Source organism: Vulpes vulpes, chromosome 7 (assembly GCF_048418805.1).
Source record: "Vulpes vulpes isolate BD-2025 chromosome 7, VulVul3, whole genome shotgun sequence".
Classification (NCBI taxonomy): domain Eukaryota; kingdom Metazoa; phylum Chordata; class Mammalia; order Carnivora; family Canidae; genus Vulpes; species Vulpes vulpes.
The window spans coordinates 24,851,370-24,863,961 of NC_132786.1; the positions used below are offsets into that span (position 1 = coordinate 24,851,370).

Consider the following 12,592-nt stretch of genomic DNA (forward strand, 5'->3'; position numbering starts at 1 on the left):
AATCAGGAGAAGTGGGGGCACAGCTTGAAGCCTGAGAATGCAGGGGGTTTGTCCCACTCAGGGTCGTGTGTGTGTCTGTGTATGTCTATGTGTCTGTACATGCATGTCTGTGTGTCTCAGGGTGTGTTCATGTGTGTGTCCATACCTGTGCATCCACCCCTGTGCATCTGGTCTGTGTAGATGTCTTGCAGGCTGTGTTAGCACAAATAAAATGCTCAATGTGCTAATAACAGTATCTACCTTCAGGGACCAGGAAACAGTGTCTTGAGTAGTTTATATAAACATGACAGTCTGCTCCTTACATGTAGGTCTTTGGTGTGATTCTGACATACTTCAGGAAACGTGGCTTAAGGTGGGTGTGTAACTCATTATAGATTTTCCACTTAAAGTAATGGAGAGCAGGATCCCAGCTAGTTTGTTCACATAGGAAGTCTGATTTCTAAGAACGGATCACTGACATTAGGTGTGGTATTTGTCTATATTTCATAAAATCCGGGACTTACAGGGATGCCTGGGGGGCTCAGCGGTTAAGCATCTGCCTTCAGCTCAGGGCGTGATCCCAGGGTCAAGTCCCGCATCCGGTTCCCCCACAGGGATCCTGTCCCTCTGCCTGTGTCTCTGCCTCTCTCTGTGTGTCTCATGAATAAACAAATAAAATCTTAAAAAAAAAAAAAAAAGCTGGGACTCACAGAAAATCCTCTTATTTACATTTAATTATCTCAATCAGATAAAGTTGTCCTATTTTTATTTCCCATGCCTTTTAAGTTACACGTAATCAGACCTCACAGGTGTGCCAATAAGGACGTCACAGGTCTTTGATCTCAAAGCATGGCTAGCATTTCTTGGGCCATCACTGCCTGGATGGATCCCATGTTCTGTGGGTCAGGGTAATTTTAACAGGTCAGTTCACTTCTCCAGGAGTTTGTCTTCCCCCAGGATGAGTTGCTAACCTCATAAACGAGCCTCTAACTTGTCTTGTTCATCTTCCTGGGGTGACTGTTGCTGGTGGGTTTGCTTACGACCCTGTGAGATGCAACACTGATGAGCACACCCGTTGTCAACCCTGGAGCAGTTAACTTACAAATGGGGCTCTCTTCTGTCATTCAGCTTGAAGTCGGTCAAAACTACATAAGTACATATTTTCCACTTCAAGAAAAGTAAAAATATTTTCCGTGTAGGACTTCACTACCCTCTTGCACTTGCAGGCACCGGCCTCTGGCTCCAAATAATAGAGAGGCTTTCAGCTGTCACCCAATTTGTTGAAGGAAAAAAACCCAAACCAGGAACAAAATCTTCACAGAGAGCACACGGTGAACCTGGTCGTCACTCCTCTCTCAGTCATGATAACTGTGGTTAACAACAGCCCCGTGGGAGCTCGCCGGAGCTACATACACACTGGCCTCCTGCCCATGGGAGTGTCAGCAGAGGGCTAGCTTCCTTCCTATGTTCTCATGACTCCCAACGCTTCCTCTCAGTTCCTTAATTACCTCTGGGCCCACTCCCTGGCTTTCACTTGCTGTCAGCTTGAGTAGGGCTGGGCATTCAGAAGATGGTTCTAGCTTTATCCGAGCAAGCTCACTCCTCTAAAGGTCAGCTGTCTGGTAGGAAACATGCTGAGTGTGTTTCTGGCCAACTGCAGATACCCACAACCTATCCAGAATGCTCTGCAGAGTGTAAGCAGAATGCGTTTGCCCTGTGCAGTAAAAAAAGCAAGGAAGGGCTCATGGGTGGCGGAGTTACCCATAAATAATTCAAAGTCACCAGTAGTTTTCATTCATTCTCTCCTTCCTTCACTGATTCAGCAAATATCGACCGAATGTCAACCTGGTGAGAGGCTTGGGCCAGGTACTGGAGCTCTGTGCCGGAAGCAGCACCGGCAGGGATGCCAGGGGGGCAGAAGGCAGCCATGCACACAGGGTGATAGACAGCAGTGACTTCTTTGCCAATAATGACTCAACCTGTGCTCTAAAAATATCTGCAAACCCAAACAGTGATGGTCACGAATTGAATGCAAACCCTGAAGACAAGAGAGGCACATTCATCCCGCCCCCCAGAGGAGAGATGCCAGGGCCCCCGGGGGCAGGAGGAACTGCCACCTGCCTTTCCCAGGAAGGCTGCATGGAAAAATGGAAGAATCCAAAGGGTGGACTTTTAAAGGGCAGCCAGATCAACGAAGCAGCAAATAAAAAGAGAGAAAACAGGAACGCAGCACTAATTTTAGAAAAACGGACTCCAAGACCAAAGGCATTAATGGCAGCCAAGGCAGGCTTCCGAAGTGACTGTGGGCATGGCTCGTGCCGATACAGCTGCAGTGTGGCAACCTCCATGTGCCTGACGCCAGAGCCTCTTCCAGGAGTGAGATCCCCCCAACATCAAATGGAGTAATGCTGGTACTGAGTACACTGTGGAGTCCACTGGGGTCTTCACCATCATGGAGAAGGCTGGGACTCACTTGAAGGGTGGAGCTGAGAGGGTCATCGTCTCTACCTCTTTTACTGAAGCCACCATGTTTGCGATGGGCATGATTCATGAGAAGTATGACAACTCCCTCAAGACTGTCAGCGATGCCTCCTGCACCACCAACTGCTTGGCCACTCTAGCCAAGGTTATCCATGACAACTTTGGCATTGTGGAGAGACTCATGGCCATTGGTCCATGCCATCATTGCCACCCAGAAGACTGTGGACAGCCCCTCCAGGAAGATGTGGTGTGATGGCCGAGGGGCTGCCCAGAACATCATCCCTGCTTCTTCTGGCACCACCAAGGCTGTGGGCACAGTCATCCCTGAGCTGAATGGGAAGCTCACTGGCCTGGCCTTCTGTGTCCCCATCCCCCAACATGTCAATGGGCCTACAATGTCAGGGCTGGCACTGCTCTCAATATCACTTTGTCAAGCTCCTTTCCTGGTACGACAATGAATTTGACCACAACACCTGAGTGGTAGACCCTATGGTCTACATGGCCTCCATGGAGTAAGAGGCCCCTTGACCACCAGCTCCAGCAGAGGCACAAGAAGAGGAGGCCCTCAGCTGCTGGGGAGTCCCTGCCCCGACTTAATCCCCCAACACACTGAGAATCTCCTGACCTCCAATTTACATCCCAGACCCCCCGAGGAAGGGGAGGGACTTGGGGAGCCCTACCTTGTCATGTAGCATCAATAAAGTATACTGTACCCAGCCAAAAAAAATCACAATATTGATGCCGGTAAGAAGGCAGCCCCTACGTGTCCATCCAGTGGCCTCACCTGTGTGCAAACACGGGTCCCTGAGTGACGCCCTATTCCTTGGTGGGATAGGGAGCCATTCTTTGTTCATTGTGGAGTTCAAGGTCACCCAGGACAATGCGCTTCACACTTAGTGAAGTTAAGCCCTCACAAGGAAGGAAGGAGCAGTGGGCAGCACAGAAACGCCCAAGTGAGATTTAAAGACCATGCAAAGAGCATGCAATCACACGAGACAGAAACAGAAATTCAAGACAGCCTGACTTTGGTTGGTGGTGGTTTCTTCTTACAGAGAGTCTTGCACACACCCATGGGCGGTCACGGCACATCCTCCGACAAAGGAGGCGCTCCAGTGGCCAGGCTGGGCGCAAGAAGCAGGATATGCCTTCTCCCCTCCAGGAGCTCGTCTGGCTAATGAGGGGGTCAAGACAATGAATGTGTCCTCGGTGCACATTAATTCTTCATGGGCATCCACTCACGTCATCTCACTGGTTTGCAAATGAACTTCTTTGCTTAGTTGCTTCACTTATGAGAAGAACATGAGCTACAGGCAGATACTCTCATTTCTGTGTTACTGAGATTTTTCTAACTAAACTTTCAGAATAGTCTCTGAAAACAATGGACCTTCCAAACTGCCCTAAGTGTCTGGGGAAGGCCCTTTTCCTTTTCCTTTTTCCCAGTGAAATGGGAGACGAGAAATCTTGACTTTTCTGCTTTTGGCCAAGTCTCTGAAGATGCAGGGCTTTCCAAGGGTCTTGGGAAAGGGAGGGGAAGGGCCCCTGGGACGTCCATCAGTGAGGATGGCATCTGAGTAAAGGGTCATGCCAGGGCAGGTTGCTCCCCAGGCTAGGACACGGTGAAGAGGGAAGCACCCATCAGCTCCTCTTTGGACTTTCCAACCCTCCGGACCCTCTACACCAGAAAGATAATAAATTCGAATAAAAATAAGCTTGATGAATGGATAAAGAAGATGTGGTCTATATATGCAACAAAATATTATTCAGCCATTAGAAATGACAAATACCCACCATTTGCTTCAATGTGGATGGAACTGGAGGGTATTATGCTGAGTGAAGTAAGTCAATCGGAGAAGGACAAACATTATATGGTTTCATTCATACGGGGAATATAAAAAATAGTGAAAGGGACTAAAGGGGAAAGGAGAGAAAATGAGTGGGAAATATCAGAGAGGGAGACAAAACATAAGAGACTCCTAACTCTGGGAAACGAACAAGGAGTAGTGGAAGGGGAGGTGCGCAGGGGGATGGGGTGACTGGGTGATAGGCACTGAGGGCGGCACTTGACAGGATGAGCACTGGGTGTTATACTATATGTTGGCAAATCGAGCTCCAATAAAAAATATACCAAAAAAAACAAAATATACAAACAAGCAAAAAATAAATAAATAAACTTGTAAAACAATAAAAAGAACACAAAAATTCACCAAAAAAACAAAAAAACAAAAACAAAAACAAAATAAGCTTGACAGATGCAGGCTGCAGGCAGAGAGCCTGGAGACATAACCACGTCTGCTTACCTGGCTGTGCTAGGGGCATCCAGGTGTCGCGGGTAGGTCTGGGGAAGATCTGAGAGCTCCTGGGCCATCATGTTCTGGGTGTAGTCGTCCTGCCACTTAAAGCCTGGCGGAAGTTGCAAAAGCTGTGTTATCAACCCAGAAGTTGAGCCAAAGGTCTTATTTCAGTCTCAGGATAAACTTCTGCCATTTCAAAGTTTGTCTTCAATGCCATCAACAACCCAGGGCTCCCTCTCACTGCAGTTTATTAAGAAGGTCTCTTCTCATACAAGTCCCCGTCTTCTGAGACATCTGGCCCAGAAACAAGACAGGCACTTTACTAGATGAACAACATGAGGCTCAGTAGTGTCCGTGGCTGGGCAGCAAGGAGGCCTTGAGCAGGTGTCGTTTCATCTGCAAGATGAATGTACCCCAGCGAAAGACACAGATTTTCTCACAGAAAGGTTCCTAGCACATGTGCTCAGCCACTGTCCTGCCCACTCACGGCCAATCTCGGGCAATTCATTCTAACTCCATCCTGCCGAAGAGCCACACAATTGTGATGAAATAAGAATATTGTTACTGTGAAGGCAATTATCACAGGGCTTAATGTGCTGTATCTGGGAGCCAATTACATTATATTTATACGCAAATGTTATGACAAAGAGCTTTATAACAAGAGTGAAGTAGTTATGAAGGCAAAATCCATGTGATTATGCATTAATTACATGCACTGCAGATCACATGATAATTATGCTCAGAATTACCAAATAACTCCCAAGAATAATTATTATGCAATTTGTACATTTTAGATCTTATGGTAACACTTTAGCACTTAGAACTACCCCATGCAATTATCCATAATTATCTAATCACTAAATATCATGTAATTACAGAGATATATTTTTATGCCCTGTTCAAAAACACATTACCAAAATCTTCAGATCAGGACAGCTCAGTGCCTGTGTGTGTGAGTGCAGTGCAGGGAAGTCCAGAATTTGCTGAGAAACACATGTTCTGGGGAATAAAGGGAAGGAAGGACTCAGCAGATAGAAGCCGCCTTCACGAACACACTTGAATTCTTTTTTTCAAATGTAAATCTAACATTTTTTTTCATACTTACAAATGGCAAGATTCAAACAGTTGGAACATTTCTAAGTCTCAAAGGCTCTGTGGCATTACCCAAAAGGGAAGCTGATGAGAAAATTCAGCAAACAGGCCGGCCTCCTATGGCAACTTGTTCCAAGCAGCTCTGCTTGAATATGGCATTTAGAGAACAGGTTGCTGCAGGGAGACCCAGCCCTACAATCACTGTTACGCTTACTTTGGGATTAAATGTACTTAATAATAAGCAAGAATCTTCCATTTGCCAAAAGCAACTTAAAAACCACCCATAAGAAATGCATGCTTATGTGGCTGTTAACCATTGGTTCCCTCCCAGGAGTATTCTCAATTGAAAGCACATTTGTAGTATTAGCATAATATTTAGCATTGTGGATTTAGAAAATAAGCATAGTTTAAACGTGCCATTCCCAAAAGGGTGGTCTTAATATCCATCAGGAAACCAAAAAAATTGAGAGCACAAAAAGGAAGTTCCTATAAAAAACCTTTAATTTTAAAATTTAAAATAACAAAACCTCAATGATATATATGTATGTTTTAAGGAGCACAGAAGTCTTGAGCTGTGTCAATTCTGGGGTCCGTGAGGAGGGCTCAGTCACAACACTTGGCCAACTGACAAAGGTGTTACAGACAGGCAATCTGAGGGCAACCCCAAACCCCTAGACTGGCTTCTAAGCTTTCCTGGGAGCACGCAGAAACTGGGAATTTGGATTCCAAAGCAACGCGTAGGCTGGGGGTCAGATGCCCTCTCTGGACTCATCTCTAAGGCATACTGGGAAAAGACGACCTGCTTACAGGGAGATGGGAAGATGTACTTTCCCTGCCCTCCCCACCAGGCACGATGAGATCCCTGGAGATTTCGTGCACAGAGGGCTGTGAAGGGAGGACGGCAGACAGACTGCTGCACTCCCATGGAATCCGAGGAACCACACAGGCAGCATTCCCTGGGCTGCCCTCTGGCCCTCGTGCCTCCTCACACTGGAGCTGAGTCAGCAATCTGGGAGTACCAAGTGCAGGTGAAGCCCTGACAGGTCACCTCTCCCTAGCCAGCGGGCCAGACCAACATGGCACATGTTAGATAATAACAGCTCTACTCCCATCAAACACCACCAAAAAAAGCAGAAGCCAACCCACAGCCAAGCTAACAAAGGCCAGGGGACCCTGGGCATCCTCTCGTATGAAGCTGGAATGAGGCCCTCTGACCCCCCGAACCTGCCAGGGTCAGCAGAATGGCCAAGTATGGAAGGGATGGTATACCCACCCACCCCCATGTCAAGCCCCAGTGGAGACCACATACAGAGTTCAAACTCCCACCACCTACCCTGCCCAGCATATGGACAAGACCCCTTCCCTCAGATGTCAGCAGAAGTCTAGTGGAGAACCTAGACTTCTTTCTACCCCCATGTTAGTGACAGAGACCCCTTCCCCAGGCCTTGGCAGAGCAGTGTCAGAAAAAGCTATTAAAACACAAGGCCTAAATGAGATCCAGAGTCTCATAATGGAATACAAAGAATGTTCAGGGTTCAAGAGAAAATCACTTGTCATACCAAAACCAGGGAATATCTCAATCTGTAGCCACAACACTGATGCTTGAAGATGTTAGCATTACCTGCCAAAGATCGTAAAGCAGCCATAATAAAAATGCTTCAATGAACAATTATGAACATACTTGAAAGAAATAAAAAACTAGAAGGCTTAACAAGGAAATAGAAAGTCTCAGTAAATACACAGATATAAAAAGAACCAAATGGAAATAATGTAACTGAAAAATATAATAACCAAAATAAGCAATGCAGCAGATGCACTAAATAGAAGGATGAGAGACAGAGGGAAAAAATCCATAAACTAGAAGAGAGAATAACAGAAATTACCTAATTCCAACAACATAGAGAAAACAATCTGGAAAAGAAATGGACCGAGCCTCAGGGAGTGTGAGACTATAACAAAAGATCTAACATTCATATCATCAGTCTCAGGAGGGGAAACAAAGACAACAGGGCTGAAAGGGCATTCAAAAAGATGATGGCTAAAAACTTCTCAACTACGGCAAGAGATATAAACCTAAGTATCCACAAAGCTGAGCACCTGAACAGAGTAAACTCAATCTCCTAGAAGACACACAGTTAAACTTCTGAAAACTAAATGTAAAGAAAGAATCTTGATGGCAGCCAGAGAAAAATGATACCTTACACCTTTGAGGGAAACACAATCCGAATGACAAAGGATTTCATTTCCCATCAGAAACCACAGAGGCCACAAGGAAATCACACAACATCCTTCAAGCACTGGAAGAAAAGAACCACCAGCCCCAAATCCCAAAATCTACCCAGATACCCACCAAAAACATCCTTCAGAACTGACAAGGAAATTAGGACAGTCTCAAAAGAGGGGAAAATGAGAGCATTGTTTGCAGCAGACCTGCCCAAAAACAATTGCTGAATGAACTTATTTAAACAGAAAGGCAAAGATGGAAGAAGGAAGTCTGGAACACGAGGAAGGAGAAAAGAATGAAAGTAAAGGCGATGAGTTTTCCTTCTCTGGACTTTTGTCAATTATGTGTGACAACTGAGGCAGACACAACAATACTGTCTGTTGTGCTTCTAAATATATGCAGAAGAAATATTCAAGATAATTATAATAAACAGGGGAAGAGCCATAAAGCGAACTGGTAAAACAATGATAGTATACTGTGATTAGTTTTGTATATATAATGCAATATCTTGACCAACCACTAAAAAGGCTATCAAGAGATACACTCAAAAACACTATAAATAAATCAATATGGATTTCTTAAAAAAAAAAAAGTCAACATAACCCTAAAGGAGTGCAGAAAAAATAAAACAGAAAAAAATAGAATAGTAAAATAGGAGATTTAAGCCTTAACATACCAATAATTATAAATGTAAAAGGACCAATGTATATCAATAATGTATAAACGTAAAAGGGCTAAATATACCAGTGAAAAGACATTGACTAGGTAGATTAAAAAAGTATGATCCAACTATATGTCGTTTATAAGAAACTCACTTCAAATATAATGCTACAGACAGGCTGAAAGTAAAGGCTGGAAAGAGATGTATCACACAAGTATCAATCAAAGGAAGTAGTAGAGGCTACAGTAATAACAGATAAATTACTCATCAAAACAAAATTATGAGGGACAGAGAGACATTATATAATGATAAAAGAGTAAATCCACCAAGACGACATAGGAATCCTAAATACATATACACCAGACAACAAGGCTGCAAATATGTGAAGCAAAAACTGATGGAACTGAAAAGAGAAATAGGTAAACCCACATTTACAGTTGAGACTTCAGCATCACTTTTGCAGCAACTGAACAAATAAAGAGAAAATCAGTAAAGCTGGGGAAGAACTCAACAGCACCATCAATCAATAGTTCTAATCGGCATTTATAGAACACTCCACCCAACAAGATCAGAACACACACTCTTTTCAAGTGCCCACAAAACACAGACTGAGACCATATCCTGGACCATAAAACAAATCACAGCAAAATTAAAAGAATCAGAATCATTTGAGGTGCATTCTTCTATCACAGTGGAGTCAAACTAGAAATCAATAACATATCTATAAGAAGAAAATTTCCAAATGCCTAGAAATTAAACCAAAAGCTTCTAAATAATCCATGGGCCAAAGAAAATCCAAGGGAAAAAATACACTAACCTGAATAAAAATGAAAATGCCAAACCAAAATTTTGCAGGACTCAGTAAAAGCTGTGGTAAGACTGAACTCTTTAGCACTAAATGTTTACATTAGAAAAAGTCTCAAATCAATCATCTGAATGTACAAATCAAGAAGCTAGAAAAAAGAGAGTAAAATAAACTCAAAAGCAGAATGAAGGCAATAATAAAGAACAGAAATTGGTATAACTCAAATCAGAAAAAAGAAAAACAGAGAAAGTCAGTGAAAACAAAAGCTGGTTCCCAGAAAAGATCAGTAAAATTGACAAATTTCTAGCAAGACCGACAAAGGAAAAAATGAAGCAATCACAAATTACCAGTATCAGCAACGAAACCGATATCAATACAGACCCTGCAAGACCTCATAAGGGAACAAATAAGTCTATGCACATAAACATGGCAACTTACATGAATTGGACCAATTCCTCAAAAAACACAAACACCCACATCTCATCCAATATGAAATAGATAATTTGATAGCCCTACAACTATTAAGAAAATTGAATTCATAATTTAAAACCTCCCCAAAAAGAAATGTGTGGTCCCAGCTGATGTCACTGGATAATTCTACCAAATATTTAAGGAGCAATTAATATGAATTTTATGCAATCACTTCCAGAATATAAAAGAAGAAGAAATAATTCCCAATTAGTTTTGTGTAGTGAAGATTAACCTGATACCAAAAGCAGACAAAGACCAAAGAGGAGAGACAGAGAGAGAGACCCATAGAACAGTATCCCTCATGAATACAGATATAGAAATTCTTAAGGAAATTATTAGTATATAAAACCCCACAATATATGAAAATAATTATTAAATCATGGGGTTTATTCCAGAAATGCAAAGCTGGTTCAAAATTCCAAAATAAATCAATGTAATCCACCATATTAATAAGCTAAAGAAGAAGAAAAAAAAGCACATGATCCTATCAATGCAGAAAAAGTATTTGAAAAAAGTCAACACTCATTCAGGATGAAAACTCTCAGAAGAATAGGAAATGAGGGGAAATTGACCAACTTGATCATAAACATCTGCAGAAGCCCTACAGCTAAGATCATACCTACTGGTGAGAAACTGGCTTTCCGCTTATGATCTGGAAAAGGCAAGGATGCCTCCTCTTCACTGCTCTTTTTCAACATAGCTCAAAGTTCTATCCAGGACAACAGGGCAAGATAAGGAAAGAAAAGGCAAGCATATGAAAAAGGAAGAAATAAAATTATCTATTTCCAGGTGATGTGATTTTCTACATGGAAAATCCCAATGAATCTTCAAAACACTCCTCGAACACACAAGCTATTTTTCTACATACCAGCTATGAATACATTGACAGTAAAATTAAAATACTATTCATAGTCCCTCAAGAAATTAAATACTCAGATGTAAATCTAACAAACATGTGCGGGACTTGAGTGCTAAAAACTCTACAATACGGATGAAAGAAATCAAAGATCTAAATGAATGATGGACATGCCATGTTCACAAGTCAGAAGTCTCAACATAATAACGATGAAAATCCTCCTCAAATTGCTATAGCAGTTCGACACAATTCCCGTCAAAATCCTAGTAAGATTCTTTGCAGATACAGACAAGCAATTTATATGGAAGAGCCAGGAAGTCACAGTAGCCAGAACAATTTGGGAAAAGAAAAATAAAGCAGGAGGAATCATGCTACTAATTCCAAGTCTTGTTACGCAGGTACAGTAATCAAGACTGCATAGTATTGGGGAGGCAAACAGATCAATAGAACAAAATAACTCAGAAATAGACCCATACAAATATGCCCAATGGATTTTTGACAAAGGTGCAAAAGTAGCCTAATGTTTGACAGATTATCTTTTACAAAATGGTGTGGAGGCTACTGGACACCCAGGGGCAAAAACAGAAACCTCAACATCAGCCTCACAGTTTACACCAAAAAAGTAACCAAATAGATAATGGATGTAAATGTAAAACATAAAACAATGAACATTTTAGGGAACAAAAAGCAGAAAATCTTTGGGACCAAGGGCAGGCAAAGCATCCTTTGGCTCAGCACCAAACAAGCGTGGACAAAGATGGCAGACCGGATGGACCACCCCAATATTCACACAAAGGACCAGGACAGGCCACGCAGCTGAGAAGCGACCAGGACCTGGAACACAGAGCTCTCAGAAGTGAACATTTTAAAAGGTCAATTAGAAAAAGAGTCAAAGACACAAAGAGACATTTCCCAAAAGATGGCAGATTAGCTCATGAAAAGTTGTCCAGCGCTGTTGGCCATCAGGGAAATGCAAGCTTAAACCTAGAGCAAGACACCACATCACTCTACCAGGAAGGCTAAAAATAAAAGTAACACCACCAAATTCTGGCAAGGACGTGGAGAAATGGGGTCACTTCTTCATTTCAAGTGGGTCTGTAAAACAACATAGCTGTTCTAGAAAAGGGTTTGGTGGTTCTTTAAAAACTAAACATTTGTTTTTCGCACAAACCAGCAAATGACAGCTCGCCATTTACCCCAGAGACATGGTCACATACAACTTGTATATAAATGTCAGAAACAAACCAAATGTCCTTCCATGGGTAAGTGGGTCAAAAGACTACGGCTGCACCCACGGTGGAGTGGTCCTCAGCAACGAGACCAATAGCTACACTACCAGTGCAGCCACAACTTGGACGGGTCCCCAGAACAGCGTGCTGAGTGAGAAAGCCAGTCCAGAGATGTCACACACCATGTGATTTCCCTCCTCCAGCCCCATTCTTCATGCTCTGTATCAGACACATGTCACCTGGGAACGGACATGACTCCTGACCTCTTACCCGTCGTAGTGTAGTGCTGACACAGACAGGTACATAATTCATTCAGAACTCAGCCAGAGTGTGGCAATTACACAAAAAAGTTACAAGTAAACAGTTACAGGAAAATAGAGGAATGAAGAGATTCATTTGGGGTGCAAAGCCAGGAAAAGCTTCAAAGAGAAAAATCGTCTCTGAACCAAGGCAGGAAGGAGAAATAGGATTCTAACAGATGGCACGAGGCTGGGGGAGGATCG

General features: G+C 43.0%; 1 protein-coding gene across 16 annotated transcripts in view; it reads right to left on the bottom strand.

Annotated features, from left to right (window-relative positions):
* PTPRN2 (protein tyrosine phosphatase receptor type N2) overlaps positions 1 to 12,592 on the bottom strand; it is a 724,029-nt gene that overhangs the window by 456,270 nt on the left and 255,167 nt on the right. For all 16 annotated transcript variants that reach the window (XM_072763267.1, XM_072763274.1, XM_072763268.1 and 13 more), the window contains one exon: positions 4,758 to 4,860. In XM_072763267.1, coding sequence (XP_072619368.1) covers positions 4,758 to 4,860 — 103 coding nt within the window. The remainder of the gene's footprint in view (positions 1 to 4,757; positions 4,861 to 12,592) is intronic.